Below are 24,436 nucleotides of genomic sequence, written 5' to 3'. Positions count from 1 at the left end.
TTTGTTAACAATACATTTGTGGAGTGGTTGAAAAATGTGTTTTGACGACTCCAACCGAAGTGTATATAAACATCCGACTTCAACTGTAATTATAGACAAGTTGACTAACAACCTGCCTACCAAAATGTCTAAAATTATAAGCAGAAACATATCTGCTGAAAAAAATCCTTCACCCCCTGTTAAAAAAAATTGTTCAGCTGTTTCTCAATGGCCTACAGCCATTTTTTATATTTGCGGATTATAGACCATTTATGCTCGCTCTGAAGATGCGATCCGTAGGAATCATACGGAGGTCTGATGCAATTGCAGAGCCTCTGGAGGCTTGCTGAAGCCAAATCGAGTTCTTATTTTACATCATTTATTATAAATAATTGATACATAATCTACCTCCTCTCAGTCAGCAACAGTCTTCTATTGGCTTCATGAAACAGGCTAGTCCCTCAATCGACTCCACACTGAAATACGGAAATAAAATAAACAATTAACTATTTTCCAATGTCAGGCTGGGTATGTAGCTCTTTTTGACATATCCCACAATAAAAAAATGAAGTTTATTTGAGAGTTAGCTGGCTAACTTGTAAAGTGGCGAATAAAAGTCTAGCTAGCTGCTTACAAACGTGCTCAAAACACTTTATCTAGCCTATAGTTTATCATATGACTTTGGATTAATATATTTGAATTAAATAAATCAACTTTGCTTACCTTAACACATTGAAAAATAACTTGCTTATTGGTAAGAACAGAGCAAAATACACTAATGAACAAGGTATATCATATTGAATTGGTAAAGTTGACATGGACTATCATTGGGCGGCAGGTAGCCTAGTGGTTAGAGCGCTGGACAAGTAACTGAAAGGTTGCAAGATCGATTCCCCGAGCTGACAAACTATCTTTGCATATAATGACAATCAATTCTAAAAAACATTGCTGATATTCTTGTTTATTAAATGATATTCTTCACTCAAATAACTATTTAATAGCAGTAGACAATTCATAAATTACACAGGCTTCTATATGGAACCATTTTGGTTCACTGAAGAAAAACCTTTTTTTTTTACACACACAGCAAATATAAATGTAATATGTGTTACATTTATTATAAGCTACCAATAATTCATTGGATAGCATTTAGAATCAAGTCTTAAGCTTTTTATCAGATCAGGCTCGAATTTAATCGTAATCAATCACAAGTTTACTCAGGTGTCATATACATGTGTAAAGAGCCTAATCAATTGATATCTGGCATTTTAGCTGCAAATTTCTTTAGTGACACGAGCACCAGGGGCTCCCGAGTGACGCAGTGGTCGAAGGCGTCACTACAAAACCTGGTTCGATTCCAGGCTGTATCACAACCGGCTGTGATTGGGAATCCCATAGGGCGGTGGACAATTGGCCCAGCGTCATCCGGGTTAGGGTTTGGCCGTCATTGTAAATAAGAATTTGTTCTTAACTGACTTGCCTAGTTAAATAAAGGTTCAATTTAAATTTAAAAAAATTTAAACACAGACATATGCAGAAAGAGGCGAGTACAGACGCATGGCTAAAGTAGTGCAGGCACGCCCTCTACTGGTCAGATATAGATCTGCTCCAAAAGGAGGCTCAGCAGCAGGTACACCAGTGAGGTTTCGGCACATCTTGGACTGGTAACTCCGATAGACCTAGCTACTCAAACATAAAACTACAGCTAAACTAAAACACAACCAGCTATAACACACGACACACCATGTTCTAAAAAATAAAAGTGTTTAATACAAACAAAGGCCTTTCCAGTGATGTACAACTTTGATAAATCCTCTTTTCACTTCTGTACAAATCAAAATGTAGTTTTCATTACACCTCACAAAATAGTTTAAAAGAATGGTTCAAACAAAAACCCTGTACATTTATGTCAGTGCCATGATACTCTTAGGGAAACATAATATAAAACTCTGAATGTGAAATAAGGTGCTTCGTCATAAGGTGCCCAGTACATTGGGGATTCACTCTCAAAGGTAAAGTAAAGACAGTGAACTTGGATCATTACCTATTGACCGTGTTTGTATGTACCGGTCAGTATTGATGCTGTACTCCATATTCGTCCATGATGTCTGATCTGGGCATGACCAGGCCTCTCTCCTTCAGGGCCAGGTGTTTGGTCTTCTCTGCCTCCTGCCTGCTCTGCTGCTGCAGTCGCTGTTCCTCCAGGATGTCCTCAATACACACCTGCTGCAGACTGGTGTCACTCTCCTTCTCCAGGTCCTTCACAGGAGTAGACACACATTCAGACATTGGTGTTTGTGTGTGTAGGAGAAGGGGGAAGTTGAATCTCAATATGGCGACCGGAGAATAGGCGATTGGGCGTGTGGAAAGCAAATCAGTGGGCGAGTGGAAAGCAAATCAGTGGGCGAGTGGAAAGCAAATCAGTGGGCGAGTGGAAAGCAAAGCAGTGGGCGAGTGGAAAGCAAAGCAGTGGGCGAGTGGAAAGCAAAGCAGTGGGCGAGTGGAAAGCAAAGCAGTGGGCGAGTGGAAAGCAAAGCAGTGGGCGCGGGGGAAAGCAAAGCAGTGGGCGAGGGGAAAGCAAAGCAGTGGGCGAGTGGAAAGCAAAGCAGTGGGCGAGTGGAAAGCAAAGCAGTGGGCGCGGGGGAAAGCAAAGCAGTGGGCGAGTGGAAAGCAAAGCAGTGGGCGAGTGGAAAGCAAAGCAGTGGGCGCGGGGGAAAGCAAAGCAGTGGGCGCGGGGGAAAGCAAAGCAGTGGGCGAGGAGAAAGCAAAGCAGTGGGCGGGGGGAAAGCAAAGCAGTGGGCAAGGGGAAAGCAAAGCAGTGGGCGAGGAGAAAGCAAAGCAGTTGGCGAGGGGAAAGCAAAGCAGTGGGCGAGGAGAAAGCAAAGCAGTGGGCGAGTGGAAAGCAAAGCAGTGGGCGAGTGGAAAGCAAAGCAGTGGGCGAGGAGAAAGCAAAGCAGTGGGCGAGGAGAAAGCAAAGCAGTGGGCGAGGAGAAAGCAAAGCAGTGGGCGAGGAGAAAGCAAAGCAGTGGGCGAGTAAAAACACAATTTAAAACATGTATTACATTTGTTTTATTTTATTGCTCTGCTATAGGTTAGATGGTTTTGACTGAGCTGTGTTTAATTGTTCTTCCGTTTCCTACCATGAAATTACCTTACATTGAGCTACCTTACCGCAAGAGCTCAGACTTCTGTTAAGAAGCCTGAGTCGTATGTGTCTGAGTCGTATTTCACTGTTAGTTTTAGACAAAAAATTGTAAATGTTCAGCTATAAAACTGACAATAGTTTATTTTTTATTAAAGTATTGATGGGTCTACTGTTGCTTCATGCGTTGTATGCGTGTGCTTAATGTGACTGCCACTCTGATATTGGCTAATAGGTAGATACTTCCCGCGGCGTTGCCAGACAGTAGCACTTGTCAAGTGGGAGCAAAGGGCACTGTGTCCTGGTGTTGTTGCCATTCATGTCCTCCCCATTGAGTAGTAGACTGTATATACACAGTACCAGTCAAAAGTTGACACGCCTACTCATTCAAGAGTTTCTCTATTTTTACTATTTTCTACATTGTAGAATAATAGTGAAGACATCAAAACTATGAAATAACATATATGGAATCATGTAGTAACCAAAAAAACTTAAACCAATCAAAATATATTTTAGGTTACTCAAAGTAGCGAACCCTTGGCCTTGATGACAGCTTTGCACACTCTTGGCATTTTCTCAAGCCAGCTTCACCTGGAATGCTTTTCAAACAGTCTTGAAGGAGTTCCCACATATGCTAAGCACAGTTTGGCTGCTTTTCCTTCACTCCGCAGTCCAACTCATCCCAAACCCTCTCAATTGGGTTTAGGTTGAGTGATTGTAGAAGCCTGGTCATCGGATGCATCACTCCATCACTCTCCTTCTTGGTCAAAGCCATTACATAGCCTGGTGGTGTGTTGGGTCATTGTCCTGTTGAAGAACAAATGCGCAAACCAGATGTGATGGTGTATCGCTGCAGAATTCTTTCGTAGCCATGCTGGTTAAGTGTGCCTTGAATTCTAAATAAATCACAGACAGTGTCACCAGCAAAGCACCCACACCTCCTCCATGCTTCACGGTGGGAACCACACATGTGGAGATCATCCGTTCACCTACTCTGTGTCTCACAAAGACACGGTAGTTGGAATCAAAAATCTCAAATTTGGACTCATCAGAACAAAGGACAGTTTTGAACCAGTCTAATGTCCATTGCTCGTGTTTCTTGGCCCAAGCAAGTCTCTTCTTATTATTGGTGTCCTTTAGTAGTGGTTTCTATGCAGCAATTCGACCATGAAGGACTGATTCAAGCAGTCTCCTCTGAACAGTTGATGTTGAGATGTGTCTGTTACTTGAACTCTGAAGCATTTATTTGGACTGCAATTTCTCAGGCTGGTAACTAATGAATTTATCCTCTGCATCAGAGGTAACTCTGGGTCTTCCTTTCCTGTGGCGGTCCTCATGAGCGCCAGTTTCATCATAGCGTTTGATGGTTTTTACGACTTGAAGAAACTTTCAATGTTCTTGAAATTTTCCAGGTTGACTGACCTTCATGTCTTAAAGTAATGATGGTCTGTCATTTCTCTTTGCTTATTTGAGCTGTTCTTGCCATAATATGGCCTTGGTCTTTTACCAAATAGGGCTATCTTCTGTATACCCCCCTACTTTGTCACAACACAACTGATTTGCTCAAACGCATTGAGGAAATCAATTCCACATATTAACTTTTAACAAGGCACACCTGTTGATTAAAATACATTCCAGGTGACTACCTCATGAAGCTGGTTGAGAAAATGCCAAGAGTGTGCAAAGCTGTCATCAAGGCAAAGGGTGGCTACTTTGAAGAAACACAAATATAAAATGAATTTTGATTACTACATGATTCCATGTGTTATTTCATAGTTTTGCTGTCTTCACTATTACTCTCAAATCTTTTGACTGGTACTGGATGTATCAAGGTGACAACTAGATGGTTATCAATATTAGTTATTTCTTGTGTAGGCTGCTATCATACTTGAAATAAAATCTTGTGAGAGAAAAAAAATGGCCACGTAGCTACCGCCAGCGACCCGACACCCAGTAGGACTCACTTCAAGTCAGCAGGCACAACACTGGAGTACTGGTCGGCGGCTTACTATCGACTCGTAGTGCAGCCCAATCAGCCACAAATAAACGCTCTTGAGTGGCAACAAATCTTCCCATTTAGCCGATGCGCTTTTCATACACCCATTCCCGAGTGGCGTAGCGGTCTGAGGCACTGCATCTCAGTGCTAAAGGCGTCACTACAGACACCCTGATTCAAATCCAGGCCGTGATTGGGAGTCCCATGGGGCAGCGCACAATTGGCCCAGCATCGTCCGGGTTTGGCTGGGGTAGGTTGTCATTGTAAATAAGAATTACAACTACACATACTTGGAGTGTAAGGGGGTCTGTGTGTGTTTGTTGCTGACTTACGATCTCCCCCAGGAGAACTACGTTCTCTCCCCTGACGATAAAGATTCCTCGAGGGATGTCTCCATACCTCTTGCCCACGTGGATCCTCTCCACCGTCTGCTGCAGCACCAGGTTGGCTACACACACAAACACGCACACAAAAATGCTTGGTTGCTTTCTGACTATGTTGTATGCAATACTATGGTATTGCAATGCAATGGTTGGAATACTTACATACCAAACTGATCAATGCTTCTGAGAAAGCCGATCAACGTTCTTCCATCTCTGAGCAGGACGAGATGTTTTTCTGTCAATTCAAACAGGCAGCAAAATGATTGTATATTTGATGCAATTACTATGGTTAACTGTGCATTTTTGTTGGGGGTTATGAAAAGAGATCATGATTATTGATGGTTAGATTAGTAGCCTACTGGTCATGCTCTGCTTACAATCGCGGCCTACAGCCGTTGCCCCTGACCTAGGGAGGTAGCTATGTTGACAGTTGATTTGATAACAGTGTTCAGGTGTGCACTCATCTAAGTGTCAGGCGCACACATCAAGTCCTCTGCTAATGCCATGTGTGTGCATGTCATGTTGGCGCTGCTTTACAAGCTGTTATCTAACAAATATATCAATGGACATTATTTCTAAAACCCTCTACCAGAACCAACCAACGGTAAAAACCGGTGCATCTCGACACAACACCGGCTAGCGGTGTTAGCATGCCTTGGAATGGCCATGCAGCGCCATCGACTTACTATCGATATCCTCGATGAGGCTGGCTGTTCCTGGCATGTAGTTCATTTTTGGTCGGCTTGTAAATCTCATGTACACGATGTTTGGTGCGAATTTAGAGGGGTTATTTGCTGTTGTGTCACTGTCCTTTCAGGCCATCGGACTCTCGTGCAGTTCGGTTTGGGCGATAGTGAAACACTTCCTGTTATGTAATGTACGCACAAGACAGTTGGGTAGCCCCGTTCTCTGCTACTATTGGTCAAACCAAATTTGACGCCACTTGAAGTTTTAATTCTAGAGTGTTATTACAGAATATATGTATTTGTCGGTAGGTTATAATATTAAACCCAAATAGACACCAGTAATTATATAATCTTCAACAACAAAAATCGACCCACTTCTTATCCCCGTACAACACCATGGTTGTCACTAGTTACCACAGCCACAAAATAAAAATTGTTCTAATTTAAGGTTAGTGATAGGCATTAACAGTGGCTGATTTAGGCATAGGCGACATAGGCAGGCGTACAGTGCGGCATCTTGCCGGGTATGGCACAGAGGCGCTGCACGAATTATGTTCAGAATGGGGTCATTTACGCGATCGTTTTTTTAGCACTCATTTTACTAGACAAGTCAGTTATTTTCAATGACAGCCTAAGAACAGTGGGTTAATTGCCTTGTTCAGGGGCAGAACGACAGATTTGTACCTTGTCAGCTCAGGGATTTGTTCTTGCAACCTTTCAGTTGCTAGTCCAACGCTCTAACCACTAGGCTACCTGCCGTCCCACTTCATGTCAATGGTATCATGTCACCGTGTGGGGCAGTTGGTCAATTAACCTTGTCGGAGTGGGTGCCCTGTTTCTAGTTTGTGAGCTAAGCAGGCTACTGCCTGGGAAGGTCTCCCACTCAGAAGTACGAGATGGGGCGGAGGCGGGGGCGAGAGTAGGTTGGTCCTCAGGTCTCCCCACCTCTATATTTGTACAGTACTAATTACTTATTTTTTATATTTACGAGTCTTATTTTTATATATATTTATACAGTTTTAAATGTTTTGATTATTTATTTGTGTTGTTCCAAATGTCTGAATAAAAATGACAGTTAGTGCAGAATGGTGTTTTGGGAGGGGGGGTTCGCCCAGGGAGCCATACAAGCTGGAACTGCCACTGGATAAGGCTAGCAGTGTGGTTAAAGTTAGGGTTAAGTTTAGGGTTAGGCTTAAAATCTGATTTTGAGTAGAGAACTTGTATAAATAGGTGGAGTTTAGCCATAATTATGACTTTGAGGCTGTGGTAACTCGGGTCGACCCAGTACCATACTTGATTGGTTTCATCATCTCATTCCACAGTGATGCCACAAGAGAGAGTATAATCATGTGTACATGTTAAGAGTTTGACCATGGATGGAAATTCTGGCCATTATCTACTTTTATAAAATACAAATATATTACAGTCTTAAACTTTCTTCCTGCTTCTATTGGTCTACACATGCTTCCCTAAGTTCCCTCAGAGACTATACCATATGGACTCATTTAACCCAAACATCTGCCTTCCTATGCTGGAACATACACTGAGTGTACAAAACATTAGAAACACCTACTCTTTCCATGACATATTGATGTCACCTGTTAAATCCACTTCAATCAGTGTAGTTGAAGGGGAGGAGAAGGATGTTAAGCCTTGTGTGTGTGTGACATTCAGAGGGTGAATGGGCAGGACAAAATATTGAAGTGCCTTTGAACAGCAACACTGCTGGGTGTTTCACACTCAACAGTTTCCTGTGTGTATCAAGAATGGTCCACCACCCAAAGGACATCCAGCCAACTGGACACAGCTGTGGGAAGCATTGGACTAGCATCCCTGTGGAATGCTTTCAATACCTTGTATAGTCCATGCCCCTACACAGTGGCGATTTTAGCATGTAAATCTTGGTGGGGCAAACACACAACAAATGTGGGATGCATGCCAGAAAAGCCACTACACAACACAACACTAAACAATACATGAATTACACTATAACAGTGACAAACGGTGCCCACAAACTGTTAGGGCCTAAAGCTGTCCCAACAGCAGAATCCCAACAGCAGAGTCCCAACACCTTACCACTGCTACACCTGGCTATCATCCGAGCCTTGTCTGGCAGCGAAACAGTTCATTCAGCCTCAATTACTGCCTTTTAAAAAAACATAGCTGATACGGCTGACTTGCTTAAACAAATGTGGTTTCTACAAAAAAATGAGATGTACAAATTATGGCATAAGAGGACAACAAGCAGATAAGAGGCAATCCGTAATTTCGATTAAGACATTAATGAGCAAGCGACGACAGACATAGTCAATATAACTATGTGTTCAGCACTTTTGAAATGTACAACGACAGAATTCAGAACATGGGCCGTTCTTACAACGTACTCCCTGTACCAGTCAGAACCGTAGGATAAATAAATGGGGTATATAAACAGACAATGAAAGCTCTTACAATATTCGATGAGTACATTTCTCTAAAACAGGTTATAGGCTATTTGTGCACCACCAAGTTAGAACAGTAGGTGAAATTAAGAGGTGAAAATAGACACAATTATTAGGCACATTGAATGTCGTTTGGGTCTTTACGTGTCAAAAAAGATACACGTCATATAACGCTATTTGACGCGTTAAATAACACAATTCTATTATAGAATGTTGTGTGAAGCCATTACCACAACTACTAACGTTATGTGTTTACAATACCGCGTTGGTGAAAATAGACCAAATTATTAGGGTGAGGCACATTGGTGACTAACAGCTTACTACACAACATACACTTAGTATTACTTTCTTAGCTACATTATACATGTCTCCCTTGTATATAACATAATTTATGCAGCAGCATACAATACCTTTTGTGAAGGTGGCGCAGCGGTCCTTGGTGGGCAAATTTTGTCTCAAACTTTGACATGAAAGTCTGCAATTCTATGGATTTATGGTTGGAACTCTGAAAAAACACAGCCATTCCATTGAATAGCAGGCTAACATTAGTGTTTTTTTGCAATGCTTGCAGTTAGCCACTGATTCATTCCAAACTACTCATTGTTGTGTAATCTTCATGTACAATGGCCAATGAGCATGGATACTTTTTATCTATAATTTCTCTTCATTATTTATCTTCAATGACTAGGATTAAAAAGGATTTGCCAGTAGATTGTCAACTTGATGAGCAAATCAAATCAAATCAAATTGTATTTGTCACATACACATGGTTAGCAGATGTTAATGCGAGTGTTGCGAAATGCTTGTGCTTCTAGTTCCGACAATGCAGTAATAACCAACAAGTAATCTAGCTAACAATTCCAAAACTACTGTCTTATACACACAAGTGTAAGGGGAAAAAGAATATGTACATAAAGATATATGAATGAGTGATGGTACAGAGCGGCATAGGCAAGATGCAGTAGATGGTATCGAGTACAGTATATACATATGAGATGAGTATGTAAACAAAGTGGCATAGTTAAAGTGGCTAGTGATACATGTATTACATAAAGATGCAGTAGATGATATAGAGTAGAGTATATACGTATACATATGAGATGAATAATGTAGGGTATGTAAACATTATATTAGGTAGCATTATTTAAAGTGGCTAGTGATATATTTTACATCATTTCCCATCATTTCTCATTATTAATGTGGCTGGAGTTGAGTCAGTGTGTTGGCAGCAGCCACTCAATGTTAGTGGTGGCTGTTTAACAGTCTGATGGCCTTGAGATAGAAGCTGTTTTTCAGTCTCTCGGTCCCAGCTTTGATGCACCTGTACTGACCTCGCCTTCTGGATGATAGCGGGGTGAACAGGCAGTGGCTCGGGTGGTTGTTGTCCTTGATGATCTTTATGGCCTTCCTGTAACATCGGGTGGTGTAGGTGTCCTGGAGGGCAGGTAGTTTGCCCCCGGTGATGCGTTGTGCAGACCTCACTACCCTCTGGAGAGCCTTACGGTTGTGGGCGGAGCAGTTGCCGTACCAGGCGGTGATACAGCCCGCCAGGATGCTCTCGATTGTGCATCTGTAGAAGTTTGTGAGTGCTTTTGGTGACAAGCCGAATTTCTTCAGCCTCCTGAGGTTGAAGAGGCGCTGCTGCGCCTTCTTCACGATGCTGTCTGTGTGGGTGGACCAATTCAGTTTGTCTGTGATGTGTACTGTATGCCGAGGAACTTAAAACTTGCTACCCTCTCCACTACTGTTCCATCGATGTGGATAGGGGAGTGTTCCCTCTGCTGTTTCCTGAAGTCCACAATCATCTCCTTAGTTTTGTTGACGTTGAGTGACGTTGAGTGTGATAACTGATGATGACTGCTGGCTAAGACTTTGAAAGTAAGATGTTGACATGAGTCCAATCAAAGCTACTGTAAATATAACGTGATTTGATGTCATTCTATCTGTGGCCAATGACCTTGAGCCTTCTTGGATGGGCACTTCTAATATAACTCTATGGCAGAACTCAAGGGGCTAAAATTTGAGAGCTCTAACCTTAGAATTGGGGATGACGTACTGTCCAATGAGTGACAGAAAACTGAGCCAATCATGAGAGAAAACTGAGCCAATCAGGCGCAACGCTCTGTATTTTCTGCTGGCTAGCCCCACCACCACAGAAAGCACTGAGCTAGGCTGAAACACAATTTTGCATCTGCCTTACTCAAGAAAACAAAAAAGAGACCATGTTTGTATGCAGCTTTATTAACTTAATTAAAACATTTTTTTTTACATTGTTTGCAAACTGATATGTGACACATATTAATGCCAAAATAACAAGCAAAACAGATATTATTTTTTTTTACCTAAAAGTGTTCCTAATGTTTTGTACAGTCAGTGTACAGTAGGCCTACTCATGATTTCACAAAGATGGATGCATGCAGATAACCTGGCTGACAGCAAATGGAGAGTTGGGGGCACTAGTCGCCAAATTCAATTTCCATGGATAAATCCTAAGTAGGTAAACATCTTATAGGCCTACATTTATATCCTCAAACTAACTCGGTATAATTGAAGGATGTGCTTAACTATCTGTTAGTGCTTAGGCCTATAGTTTACATTGGCATTTGAGTAATTTAGCAGGCACTCTTATCCAGAGTGACTTACAGTTAGATAGGTGGGAAAACCACATATCTCAATCATAGTAAGTACCTTTTTTCTCAATAAAGTTGCTATAGGCAAAGTCATTGCTAGTAGGGAAAAAAAACTCAAGTGCAAGTGTTTGTTCACAAAAGGGGGGGGGGGGGCTGATACTCTTTTAAGAGGTATGGTTTCAGATGTTTTCGGAAGATGAGCAGGGAGAAGCTTGTTCCACCATTGGAGTGCCAGGACAAAGAAGAGATGTGTCTGGGCTGACGGGGGCTGCCCTACCGTAGGGGTAGAAGGACCAGGAGAGAAGAGGTGGCAGAACAAAGTACTCAGGTTGGGGTGTAGAGTTTGAACATAGCCTGAAGGCAGGGAGGGGCAGATCCCCTTGCTGCTCTGTAGACAAGCAGCATGGTCTTTTAGTGGATGCAAGTCAGTGGAGTGTGCAGAGGAGTTTGTGATCTTTGGTTCAATGTTTTTACCCTCTGAGTTGTTCTGAGCTGCGGAGGAATCACTGTACTGCTGAACATCATTTCACTTTGATGCTCAGGGTTTGGGCCCTGAGAGATGGAGAGAGAGAATGAGTAGGAAACCCAGATACCTAGCTCACACTGCAGAGATGGAAGAGAGAGAGAGATCTACAGAACCCCAGCTCACACTGCAGAGATGGAAGAGAGAGAGATCTACAGAACCCCAGCTCACACTGCAGAGATGGAAGAGAGAGAGATCTACACAACCCCAGCTCATACTGCAGAGATGGAAGAGAGAGAGATCTACAGAACCCCAGGTCACACTGCAGAGATGGAAGAGAGAGAGATCTACACAACCCCAGCTCATACTGCAGAGATGGAAGAGGGAGAGATCTACAGAACCCCAGCTCATACTGCAGAGATGGAAGAGGGAGAGATCTACAGAACCCCAGCTCATACTGCAGAGATGGAAGAGAGCGAGATCTACAGAACCCCAGCTCATACTGCAGACATGAAGGAGAGAGAGAGACAGAACCCCAGCTCACACTGCAGACATAAAGGAGAGAAGAGAGAGAACCCCAGCTCACACTGCAGACATGAAGGAGAGAAGAGAGAGAGACAAAACCCCAGCTCACACTACAGACATGAAGGAGAGAGAGAGGCAGAACCCCAGCTCACACTGCAGACATGAAGGAGAGAGAGAGACAGAACCCCAGCTCACACTACAGACATGAAGGAGAGAGAGAGACCAAACCCCAGCTCACACTGCAGACATGAAGGAGAGAAAGAGACAGAACCCCAGCTCACACTGCAGACATGAAGGAGAGAAGAGAGAGACAGAACCCTAGCTCACACTGCAGACATGAAGGAGAGAAGAGAGAGAGACAGAACCCCAGCTCACACTGCAGAGATGGAAGAGAGAGAGATCTACAGAACCCCAGCTCACACTGCAGAGATGGAAGAGAGAGAGATCTACACAACCCCAGCTCATACTGCAGAGATGGAAGAGGGAGAGATCTACAGAACCCCAGCTCATACTGCAGAGATGGAAGAGGGAGAGATCTACAGAACCCCAGCTCATACTGCAGAGATGGAAGAGAGCGAGATCTACAGAACCCCAGCTCATACTGCAGACATGAAGGAGAGAGAGAGACAGAACCCCAGCTCACACTACAGACATGAAGGAGAGAGAGAGACCGAACCCCAGCTCACACTGCAGACATGAAGGAGAGAAAGAGACAGAACCCCAGCTCACACTGCAGACATGAAGGAGAAAAGAGAGAGACAGAACCCTAGCTCACACTGCAGACATGAAGGAGAGAAGAGAGAGAGACAGAACCCCAGCTCACACTACAGACATGAAGGACAGAGAGAGGCAGAACCCCAGCTCACACTGCAGACATGAAGGAGAGAGAGAGACAGAACCCCAGCTCACACTACAGACATGAAGGAGAGAGAGAGACCGAACCCCAGCTCACACTGCAGACATGGAGAGAGAGAGACAGAACCCCAGCTCACACTGCAGACATGAAGGAGAGAAGAGAGAGACCGAACCCTAGCTCACACTGCAGACATGAAGGAGAGAAGAGAGAGAGACAGAACCCCAGCTCACACTGCAGACATGAAGGAGAGAAGAGAGAGACAGAACCTTAGCTCACACTACAGACATGAAGGAGAGAGAGAGACCGAACCCCAGCTCACACTACAGACATGAAGGAGAGAGAGAGACAGAACCCCAGCTCACACTACAGACATGAAGGAGATAGAGAGACCGAACCCCAGCTCACACTACAGACATGAAGGAGAGAGAGAGACAGAACCCCAGCTCACACTACAGACATGAAGGAGAGAGAGAGACCGAACCCCAGCTCACACTACAGACATGAAAGAGAGAGAGAGACAGAACCCCAGCTCACACTGCAGACATGAAGGAGAGAAGAGAGAGAGACAGAACCCCAGCTCACACTGCCACAGACACCCACACCTAAGCCTGGTTCATGTTTCCTGGTCCTCCAGACCACAACCCAGTCTTAATGTGGTTCTAAGACATTTAGATAAAGTCCAGATTTGAACTCCCTTTGCCTAAAAAAATACACAGATCTTGAGACTAAATAAATAGTAATAGATACAATAAACATAGTCTGTATCCACACAGGAAACAAACCCTGGTCATAGACATAGCTCAAAAACCACAATGTCCTCTAACATGAAGCTGCTTTACCGGAAGACTGATGGTTTTAGGTCAACTCATTCCATGATGTCATGATACATTACCACTGAGCTATACAGTACATTATATTGTTCACTCCAAGTCAGGAAACTACTTTTGATTCATCAGAATTTCCCACACAAACCCACAGAACATAGAGCTCACATCATTAGTAGTGTCTTTAAAATGGTTTATTAGCAAAGCATTCATATTCCATTTATAAAGCTGGAGAACATAGACAGAATGGTATTCCAAGGCTCTGATTCAAGGGAGAGGATTTGTTAAAGGAAAACTCCACCCAAAAACTGTCTTTTGGTATTTGTTTCATTAGTCCATTGTTGACATAGTTCCAAAATGTTTTGCTTGTCAGCAATCAAGTTTTCAAGATATATAACTTCAAAATATCCCTATGATGCAAAATGACCAAATATCAACTATGCATCAACTTAATAACTATCTGTCAACAACACTTTGGTCATCATGAGTTCCATTTTACAAGTACACATAGGCTAACCATGAAACACTCATATACACACACTTGAGATGTCTGTTAAACACATTGAATAACTTTTCCATCGTGAGTGAATGTGAGAGTGTGTCCACAGTGGTGTGTGAAGTGATACTCCAAGCGGCACTTCAGAGGTTTCTACTCATCATCAGTTTGACCTCGGACATGGTTTGTCCTATACTTCACCACAGCCATGATGGTGCACAAGAGGAAGACCACTGCATTAACAGTTTTCGGCAGGTAGAATAATGTTCGCTCACATCTGTAGAAGAATAGCATTGCTTTGAGATAGTAATTAATGAAATCTTTGCATAATGACTATAGGATGGTGTAGCCTACCGCTGGGCTCCATGGTGTGTGTTGTTGACTGAGGCCTGCGAGGTGGAAGAGGAGAGTGCATATTCTCCCGTCATAACTGAGAGCTCTTGGGTAGTTGGCATTGGCATTGCTGTCAATGTTTAAGAAAAAACGTAGTATCAGTACTTCACAGACTAGGATCAAAGTGTGACTATAAAGCAGAACCTACATCAAAATGGGAAGTTTTCGCATTACTGATTCACAATATTGTGTGAAAAGAGATTGCGCAGTACTTACTGATGGTGGTGGTAAACTGTGTTGTGGTTTGAACTGCAAACATCTCTTGAATAGTTGGTATTGATGTAAAAACACTACCCCCCTCAACTCCAGTCTCCTCTTGGTCAACAATAGGACTGTCTGAATAGAGGTTCAGAACACAAGAACTCAGGAGCAGAAAAACAACGTCCATTCAAGACTCTTAATTCAACAGACCACTAAGTTACATGATGTGTAAGTTTCATTATCAAAATAGACTGACACAGAATTGTATTTCAAATGTCATTCTTCTACAGTACTGATATTTATGCCATTCAACATGTTATCTACATTTCTTGGGTCAGCTTGCTAGTTGATAGTTATCAGAAAATGAAGCAATAATGTCAGTAATTGTCTAAGAATGTCAGTGACACATTCATCAACAGGACTATCCATTGGACATTACTGAGCATTATTCAATGTGCTTTACTAAACACAGACACAAGCAGTGCAGGGATCTTCTTACCTGTAATGACTAGTTTGAACAATTCTAGCCATTCATCTGGTCCGTTCTTCTCCACTACACACCAGTAAATATCAGAATCACTTTGTTCTAGACTTTTCATAGTCACAGTAAAGGTTCTCAGATTGACGGCATCAGATATTGAGGTTTTACCACTGCTGTTGGGATGGTCAGTCCGTACCACATAAGAGCATGTAATCCAGGAATCCCCTTTACACCAGTATTTGACATGGTTTAGGTAATCCTGATGATAGATACATGGGAGGGCGATGGAGTCTCCTGTCCACACAGACATCAACCTAATCCAATCCGTTCCTGTAGACATAGAAACAGAAAACATTCTATTCGATGTCAAGATGTCTTGTGATTTTAGGGTTCTTTTTCTTGTCAGTGCAGGAATGATGTACCTTTTTCCATGGTAACTGTAAGTGAACATTTCTTGGGCTATACCGTATATATACACACACTACCGGTCAAAAGTTTTAGAACACCTACTCATTCAAGAGTTTCTTTATTTTTTACTATTTTCTATAGTAAATAGTGTAATAGTGTAATAGTGTAGACATCAAAGCTATGAAATAACACATATGGAATCATGTAGTGACCAAAAAAGTGTTTAACAAATTAAAATATATTTTATATTTGAGGTTATTCAAATAGCCACCCTTTGCCTTGATGACAGCTTTGCACACTCTTGGCATTCTCTCAACCAGCTGCACCTGGAATGCTTTTCCAACAGTCTTGAAGTAGTTCCCACATATGCTGAGCACTTCTTGGCTGCTTTTCCTTCACTCTTCGGTCCGACTCATCCCAAACCATCTCAATTTGGTTGAGGTTGGGGGGATTGTGGAGGCCATCTGATGCAGCACTCCATCACTCTCCTTCTTGGTCAAATAGCCCTTACACAGCCTGTGGGTGTATTGGGTCATTGTCCTATTGAAAAACAAATGATAGTGGGACTAAGTCCAAACCAGATGGAATAGCGTATCGCTGCAGAATGCAGTAGTGCCTTGAAACGGTGGGAAATACACAGTTGATGTTGAGATGCGCCTGTAAATTGAACTCTGTGAAGCGTTTATTTGGGTTGCAATTTCTGAGGCTGGTAACTCTAATGAACTAATCTTCTGCAGCAGAGGTAACTCTGGTTGATCCATTCCTGTGGCGGTCCTCATGAGAGCCAGTTTGATCGTAGCGCTTGATGAATTTTGCGACTACACTTGAAGAAACGTTCAAAGTTATTTTAAGAAGGCACACCTGTTAATTGAAATGCATTCCAGGTGACTACCTCATGAAGGTGGTTGAGAGAATGCCAATAATGTGCAAAACTGTCATCAAGGCAAAGTGTCGTTACTTTGAAGAATCTCAAGTATAAAATATATTTTGATTTGTTTAACACTTTTTTGCTTACTACATGATTCCATAGTTAGTAAAAATATAGAAAAACTCTTGAATGAGTAGGTGTTCTAAAACTTTTGACCAGTAGTGTATTTAAAAATAAATCAGGTTTGATCAAAACATATTCACATCCAAAATATAGATACAACTTTCTTGTATGAAACCAACAGAAGCCACCTGCTGCTCCTGTCTTCAATGTCAGCATGTTCCTAAGTTCATGGAGCACAATCACTTCAGAGAAACATGGTGCCCTTACCTGAGAGTCTGGAGAAGATGAGGAGGAGGGAGAAGGAGAGACGAGAAACCATGTGTGAGCTTGTGTCTGCGTGTTATATAGTACCTGTGCACAAATGTGTGTGTGAAGGACCAAAGCACCAAAGACAATGACTTTACTTAAACATCCATGTCTGTAACTCTCTTCCTGGTTCTGTTTGTGCACACCTGCCCCCATCTGTGGCAGGAAGTAATATCTTATCTAGGCTAGTTGTAACCCAAGGCGTCCAGTCACCTGAATTTCATTCTTTATTTACGTAGAGTTAATTTGTTTCTTTATCCAATACGCTTACACTCCGGGAACAGAGCACCTAGCTACAAAGGAGGCCTCAAAACGTCAGACATTTCTGTTTTAGTCCTTTACACAGCACATGTCTTTGGGTAAGATAACAACAATAACGTAGTGTGTGTGTATATTCTACCTTTTGATCAGTGGTTCTACAGCCAGCCTTAAACAGTCTCTCCTGCCTGTCCTGCAGGCTGTAGAAGGACCGTAGGTGGGGGTCGTGAAGGCTATTGTGAGCCCCATCCAACAACTGCATGCTGAGGTCTGACAGGACAAAGTTGAGGCTGTCCTGGAAGAGCTGAGGAATAGATCATTTTTTTGTTTTTAAAGTGACAAGCTAAATGTGTTGAGGTACAGTAGCCTATAGCACTTTCATGGATAGTTATGTCAATAATACCATCTTCAGCAATCAGTCCCTGATTTTTTGAAGACAGAACTTGTGATAATAAATGATATATAATGGGGTGGTAGGGTAGCCTAGTGGTTAGAGCGTTGGACTAGTAACTGGAAGGTTGCAAGTTCAAACCCCCGAGCTGACAAGGTACAAATCTGTCGTTCTGCCCCTGAACACAGTTCCTAGGCTGTCATTGAAAATAAGAAACTGACTTGCCTAGTAAAATAAAGGTTAAAAAAAAAACATAGCAAGTCAGATCCTCTGGTATATCTTCTATGTACAGTGGGTTAACTGCCTGTTCAGGGCTAGAATGACAGATTTGTAACTTTTTAGCTCAGGAGTTTGAACTTGCAACCTTCCGGTTACTAGTCCAACACTCTAACCACTATGCTACCCTGCCGTATAAGATAGCAAGTCAGATCCTCTCTGGTTATCTTCTCTTCAAGGCTTGTTCTGTGATACTGGAGAGCAGGCCTGCTCTGATAGGGGCACTGAATTCAAAATTATTTATACTTTTACTTTTGATACTTAGGTATATTTTATCAATTACATTTACTTTTGATACTTAAGTATATTTAGAACCAAATACTTTTAGACTTTTACTCAAGTAATATTTTACTGGGTGACTTTCACTTTTACTTGAATCACTTTCTATTAAGGTATCTTTACTTTTACTAAAGTATGACAATTGGGTACCTTTTCCACCACTGTAACTACTTTGCAGTGAATAGTCTGTGTGCATGCAGTACTTTATCTAAACACAAGATGGTGAAACCCACCACGAATCTTAAATGGAGCTTCAATAAATAGGCCTATTTTCATCCTGCAATGCAACGTAGATATCAACAAATCCACAACCAAATGTAATTGTGTTCAACTCACACACACTACGTTATTCAATTCTGATAAAACCATCATTGAAAAACCTGCGATTCTTCTTCAAATATGCTTTACATGGTGGCTGTCCTGGTCCTTACAGGGATACTTTGGGATTTCTACTTCCCAGAGTCAGACTAAGTCGTGGATACCATTTTTAGGTCTCTGCATGCTGTTTGAAGGAAGTTGCTAACTAGTGTTAGCGCCATGACTGACTTCCAGCCATTGCACTAACGCTAGTTCGCATTGGCTCGTAAAAATACACTACATGGCCAAAAGTATGTGGAAACCTACTCGTTGAACATCTCATTCCAAAATCATAGACATTAATATGAAGTTGGTCCCCCCTTTACTGCTATAACAGCCTCCACTTTTCTGGGATGGCTTTCCACTAGATGTTGGAACATTGCTGTCGTGACTTGCTTCCATTCAGCCACAAGAGCATTAGTGAGTTTGGGCACTGATGTTGTGCGATTAGGCCTGGCTCGCAGTTGGTGTTCCAATTCATCTCAAAGTTGTTCAATGGGGTTGAGGTCAGGGCTCTGTCCAGGCCAGTCAAGTTCTTCCACAATGATCTCGACAAACCATTTCTATATGGATCTCACTTTGTGCACGGGAGCATTGTCATACTGAAACAGGAAAGGACCTTCCCAAACTTTTGCTACAAAGTTGGAAGCATAGAATCGCCTAGAATGTCATTGTATGCTATAGCTTTAAGATTTCCCTTCACTGGGCCTCCTGAGTGGCATAGTGGTCTAAGGCACTGCACTATTGTGTCCTGCATCGCAGTGCTTGAGGTGTCACTACAGACCTGAGTTTGATCCTGGGCTGTGTCGCAGTCGCCCGGGATACCCATGAGGCGGTGCACAATTGGTCCAGCATCGTCTGGGTTAGGGAAGGGTTTGGCTGTCTGGGATGTCCTTGTCCCATTGTGCTCTAGCATGCACTCTGACACGGTCGCCAGTTGTGTTTCCTCCGACACATTGGTGCGGCTGACATCCGGGTTAAGCGAGCATTGTGTCAAGAAGCAGTGTGGCTTGGCAGGGTCGTGTTTCAGAGGACGCATGGCTCTCGACCTTCGCCTGTCCTGAGTCCATACGGGAGTTGCAGCAATGGAACAAGACTGCATCTACCAATTGGATATCACGAAAAAGGGGGGATTTTTTAATATTTTTTAATACAATAGATTTCCCTTCACTGGAACTAAGGTGCCTAGCCCGAACCATGGGGGCAGGTAGCGATCTCCTGGCATCCGCTAAAGCACAATTCATCCATCGGACTGCCAAATGGTGAAGCGTGATCCATCCCTCCAGAGAACACGTTTCCACTGCTCGAGAGTCCAATGGCGGCGAGCTTTACACCACTCCAGCCGACGCTTGGCATTGCACATGGTGATCTTAGGCTTGTGTGCGGCTGCTTGGCCATGGAAACCCATTTCATTAAGGTCCCAACGAACAGCTCTTATGCTGACCTTGCTACCGTGGCAGTTTGGGACTATGACTGGAACCGCTATACGTGCTTCAGCACTCTGCGGTGCATTCTGTGAGCTTCTGAGGCCTATCACTTTGCTCCTAATTTTTTCTACTTCACAATAACAGCGCTTACAGTTGCCCGGGGCAGTTCTAGCAGGACAGAAAGTTGACAAACTGACTTGTTGGAAAGGTTGCATCCTATGACAGTGCCATGTTGAAAGTCACTGAGCTCTTCAGTAAGGCCATTCTACTGCCAATGTTTGTCTATGGAGATTGCATGGCTGTGTGCTCAATTTTATACAGCTGTCAGCAACGGGTGTGTCTGAAATAGCTGAATCCACCAATTTGAAGGGGTGTCCACATACCTTTGGTGATGTAGTGTACCTCTAACTTCCTTCATACTGGACACAGAGACATAAAAATGGTATCCACAAGTTCATCTGACTGATAAAGGGCATCATTGCCAAGTAACATTTTAGTCATTTAGTGGACAAGTAACTTACAGGCGCAATTAGGGTTAAGTGCCTTGCTCAAGGGCACATCAACAGATTATTCACCTAGTTAGCTTTGGATTCGAATCAGCAACCTTTCAGTTACTGGACCAACCTCTTAACAGCTAGGCTACCTGCCATGTTGTTGTGTTTTGGTCTAAACTATTGTACCCTTCATCATCTATAGCAGCCTTTATTGAATATTATTATACTAAATGTTTTATTGGTCAGTATCATTAGTGAAAAGCCCCTTTCTGTAATATAATCTAATAATCGAATTAGTTGCTATCAAAACAATGTTTCGTAAACATAATAAAGTAATAACATATGTATGCTACAATATTGAGGAAAAGATTGTGTTATCTTAAATTTGCCTGGTAAGTAATGTGTTGCTGTGACCCTGTTTATGGTCAAATATGGTCCGGGTTTATTGATGATTTTTACATCATTTTACATCCCACTGTTGCTGTATCATGTTCAATAGGCGAGGAACATGGCGGATAGTATGGGCGCCCTGTAGTCGCGTGAGGAGAGGAGAGGAGGGGTGACGCTCGAGAGATAGAAAGTGAAACGAGAAGGAAGAAGGTGAATGATTCTTATTGTGGGATTTTTTTTTCCTCCGGTTTGTACTGTTGTTAGAAGATGTAAGGCATTGTTTAGATAACTCTAATTAATACTGTTTAGCATCAAGCATAAACTCGAGAATAAACAGACATCAAAGAAATTCAAGCGAATCAGAGAAATAGATGCGCTTTAATGTTGATTATTCGCTCTCGTATTATTGCAGAGAGAAATGTCGCCCACCGTTAAAACGTGGATATTCTTTATATGTTCATATAGCTATGTTTTTGCTCTGCAAGCCAATTGTGTTATCTGATGGTGATTTCACCAGCATATGCACGCAACAACAAAAATATGTTTTCTGATTAACGAAATCTATTCACTCATAGGCTACATGAGTGGGCCACGTTTTTTGGCAATTACATATCGAGTATTAAATATTGTAAAACAAAGTAACGTTGTGTAGATAAACATATCTCATAATGGCTTGAGAAGCATTTAACGTCTTAGGAACCATTAACAGAGCTGATAAACCAATCTTGTCATATGCGCATGCTGCTGTGATATTGATGGTCTGGAACGCAACCAACAAAAATGTATTATTTTTCTACCAGAAGCACACGCCCCAGATGGCGTTCATGTCCCGGTTCTCCCGGTCCCGGAGCAGCTCGAGATCTCCCAACAGGAAAGATTCGGGGCGCGGGTCCCCGGTGCTAACAGTGTCTGAGCTGGAACGGCTCCTCTACACTGGGAAAACAGCGTGTAACCATGCCGACGAGGTCTGGCCCAGGCTCTACATTGGAGACCAGTGAGTAACCTAGGCTGCAAAACATTGTGCTTTTTCCTAAGTCTAATATGATATCCAAACATTTTTTAGACATAAGAGATAGGCCTCTATCTGAATTTCAGCAAATTTTGTGATTGGTTGCTTGAATAATTGATCAATTTACTGATTGCCCTCCCCAACCCAACTGTACTGCAGAGACATTGCATCAGACCGGCGTGAGCTGGCACGGCTTGGCATCACCCACATCCTGAACTGTGCCCAGAGTAAGTGGCGCGGCGGGGCGGAGTACTATGCTGGCATGGACATCACCTACCAGGGCATCGAGGCCCACGACACGCCCTCCTTCGACATGAGTGTCAACTTCTACCCCGCTGCAGAGTTCATACACAGAGCCCTCAGCAGCGGTGGTGAGTCAATTTGTCTTCCTCTCTCTCTCACACATACACTCAACACACTCAGCAAAACCGAGGCTTGAGTCAGCACAATCGATTCACCTGCAACAATTCAAGCATGGCCCCCCTCGCATGCAGTAGTTCACGCAGACACACACACACAAAAACACATACACATACACACCTTCACATCTGCACACACATACACCTTAACACGTACTTAGGTGCACACCATCTACAAATATTCATCCCACACCTGTTGATCTGTTCAGATGTTCCTGTGTGTACTATTGCCCTGGAGGTCAACACGTCCTCATCTCTCTCTCTCTCCTTCTCTTCTTTCTCTTTCTGTACCTCCCTCCCTCTCTCTCTCCTTCCTTCCCTCTCTTCCTCCTACCCTACTTCTCTCTCCTTACCCCCCCTCCCCCTCCCCTCTAGGTAAGGTGCTGGTGCACTGTGCGGTGGGTGTGAGTCGTTCGGCCACGCTGGTTCTGGCCTACCTGATGATCCGTCAGAACCTGACCCTGGTGGAGGCCATCAAGGCAGTGAAGGACCACCGTGGCGTAATCCCCAACCGGGGCTTCCTACGCCAGCTCAACGGCCTGGACAGCATCCTCCGGGACAACCGCAAGGCTCTACACTCCCCAACCTCTCCAACCTCTCTTTAGAGCTAACAGCTAAAGACACTACTTTAGAGTTGTAACAATGCTAACCCATCTACAAAACCTGGGTAAACAATTTTTTAAACCAGAAAAATACATCAGCAACAGGTGTGTCATTGTCTTTCCCATGTCTTGATCTCGTCATGAAAAAGGCGTCTTTACCTGGTTGAAACAGAGACCAATTGGTCAGAATCTGGTTTTATGACATCTTCAAAACCAGAAAAACAGTTTACAACCAGAAATGGATATAATTCAAACGTCAGGCAGAATTTCTTTCCTGCTGTGTGGTCGTGTGACAATAGTTGTCTGTTTCCCTTTTTATCTTTGGATAAAAGCGCCTGGGTCTTGACTAACAGTCCCAGGTATTGTGGTCAGTTATACAGTACTAACTATATGGGAGAATTACGTATCAATGGGATATAAATCATGCCTTATATAGAAGTAACTTCAACCTATACAGTGCAGTAGAGACATGGAGACATTTAGATGACATGTACAATCATATCATTCCCAAATGGCCATTCCAAGACATTTACATGTTTCCCCTTAAACCACTCGAGTGTTGCTTTAGCAGTATGCTTAGTATCATCGTCCTGCTGGAAGGTGAACCTCCATCACAGTCTCAAATCTCTGGAAGACTGAAACAGGTTTCCCTCAAGAATTTCCCTGTTTTTAGCACCATCCATCATTCCTTCAATTCTGACCAGTTTCCCAGTCCCTGACGATAAAAAACATCCCCACAGAATGATGCTGCCACCACCATGGCAACATCATGCTGGGGATGGTGTTCTCGGTGAGTGCATTACGCACTCAAGCCACCATCAGTACGCACACCTGCCTTCCCCCCGTAACATGCATCAGCGATCATTGGACTCACGTGGACTCCATTACTTGTGTCATTACCTTCCCTATATCTGTCTGTTCCCAAGCTCTGTTCCCTGCTTTGGGATTAATTGTCTCATGTCCATTTTACCCGTGTTCTGATGCTGTTCCTGTCTTGTATCCTTGTCTGTTCCTGAATAAATTTCTGACTCCTCATTCCTGCTTCTCCTGTCCAGCGTCGGTCTTTACAGACATTGCGTTTTCCTTGATGGACAAAAAGCTCAATTTTAGTCTCATCTGACCAGAGTACCTTCTTCCATATGTTTGGGGAGTCTCCCACATGCCTTTTGGCGAACACCAAACGTGTTTGCTTATTTTTTTCTTTAAGCAATGGCTTTTTTCTGGCCACTCTTTTGTAAAGCTCTGTTGAGTGTACAGCTTAATGTGGTCCTGTGGACAGATACTCCAATATCCGCTGTGGAGCTTTGCAGCTCCTTCATGGTTATCTTTGGTC

At 43.0% G+C, this 24,436-nt stretch overlaps 3 protein-coding genes across 7 annotated transcripts; 1 reads left to right on the top strand and 2 right to left on the bottom strand.

Moving 5' to 3' along the window:
- Window positions 1–1,726: 1,726 nt before the first annotated feature.
- On the bottom strand, window positions 1,727–6,388 carry LOC109868827 (U6 snRNA-associated Sm-like protein LSm1). 2 transcript variants are annotated; one of them, XM_020458549.2, is made up of 4 exons: window positions 6,187–6,388; window positions 5,663–5,735; window positions 5,517–5,565; window positions 1,727–2,238 (listed from the first exon to the last, which is right to left on the bottom strand). In XM_020458549.2, the coding sequence occupies exons 1-4, from the start codon at window positions 6,254–6,256 to the stop codon at window positions 2,050–2,052; spliced, it is 381 nt and encodes a 126-aa protein (XP_020314138.1). In that variant the 5' UTR covers window positions 6,257–6,388; the 3' UTR covers window positions 1,727–2,049. The 2 variants fall into 2 exon arrangements, with proteins under 2 accessions (XP_020314138.1, XP_020314137.1); XM_020458548.2 differs by having other exon boundaries at window positions 5,450–5,565; window positions 5,667–5,735; window positions 6,187–6,384.
- Window positions 6,389–14,104: 7,716 nt separating this feature from the next.
- Window positions 14,105–17,303, bottom strand: LOC109867934 (CMRF35-like molecule 3). The gene is made up of 5 exons (XM_031803150.1): window positions 17,163–17,303; window positions 15,515–15,826; window positions 15,031–15,150; window positions 14,776–14,884; window positions 14,105–14,698 (listed from the first exon to the last, which is right to left on the bottom strand). Exons 1-5 carry the CDS (start codon window positions 17,212–17,214, stop codon window positions 14,575–14,577), a joined length of 717 nt encoding a protein of 238 aa, XP_031659010.1. The 5' UTR covers window positions 17,215–17,303; the 3' UTR covers window positions 14,105–14,574.
- Window positions 17,304–21,155: 3,852 nt separating this feature from the next.
- dusp26 (dual specificity phosphatase 26) lies at window positions 21,156–24,146 on the top strand. Of its 4 annotated transcripts, none has more exons than XM_020457985.2 (4): window positions 21,156–21,283; window positions 21,874–22,067; window positions 22,242–22,453; window positions 22,877–24,146. In XM_020457985.2, the coding sequence occupies exons 2-4, from the start codon at window positions 21,889–21,891 to the stop codon at window positions 23,104–23,106; spliced, it is 621 nt and encodes a 206-aa protein (XP_020313574.1). In that variant the 5' UTR covers window positions 21,156–21,283; window positions 21,874–21,888; the 3' UTR covers window positions 23,107–24,146. The 4 variants fall into 4 exon arrangements, with proteins under 4 accessions (XP_020313574.1, XP_020313576.1, XP_020313573.1 ...); XM_020457987.2 differs by having other exon boundaries at window positions 21,164–21,283; window positions 21,877–22,067; XM_020457984.2 differs by having other exon boundaries at window positions 21,265–21,342.
- Window positions 24,147–24,436: the final 290 nt, after the last annotated feature.

This window comes from Oncorhynchus kisutch, linkage group LG23 (genome assembly GCF_002021735.2).
Source record: "Oncorhynchus kisutch isolate 150728-3 linkage group LG23, Okis_V2, whole genome shotgun sequence".
Classification (NCBI taxonomy): Eukaryota; Metazoa; Chordata; class Actinopteri; order Salmoniformes; family Salmonidae; genus Oncorhynchus; species Oncorhynchus kisutch.
The sequence above is the reverse complement of the archived record's forward strand: the minus strand, read 5'-3'. Positions and strand labels throughout refer to the sequence as shown.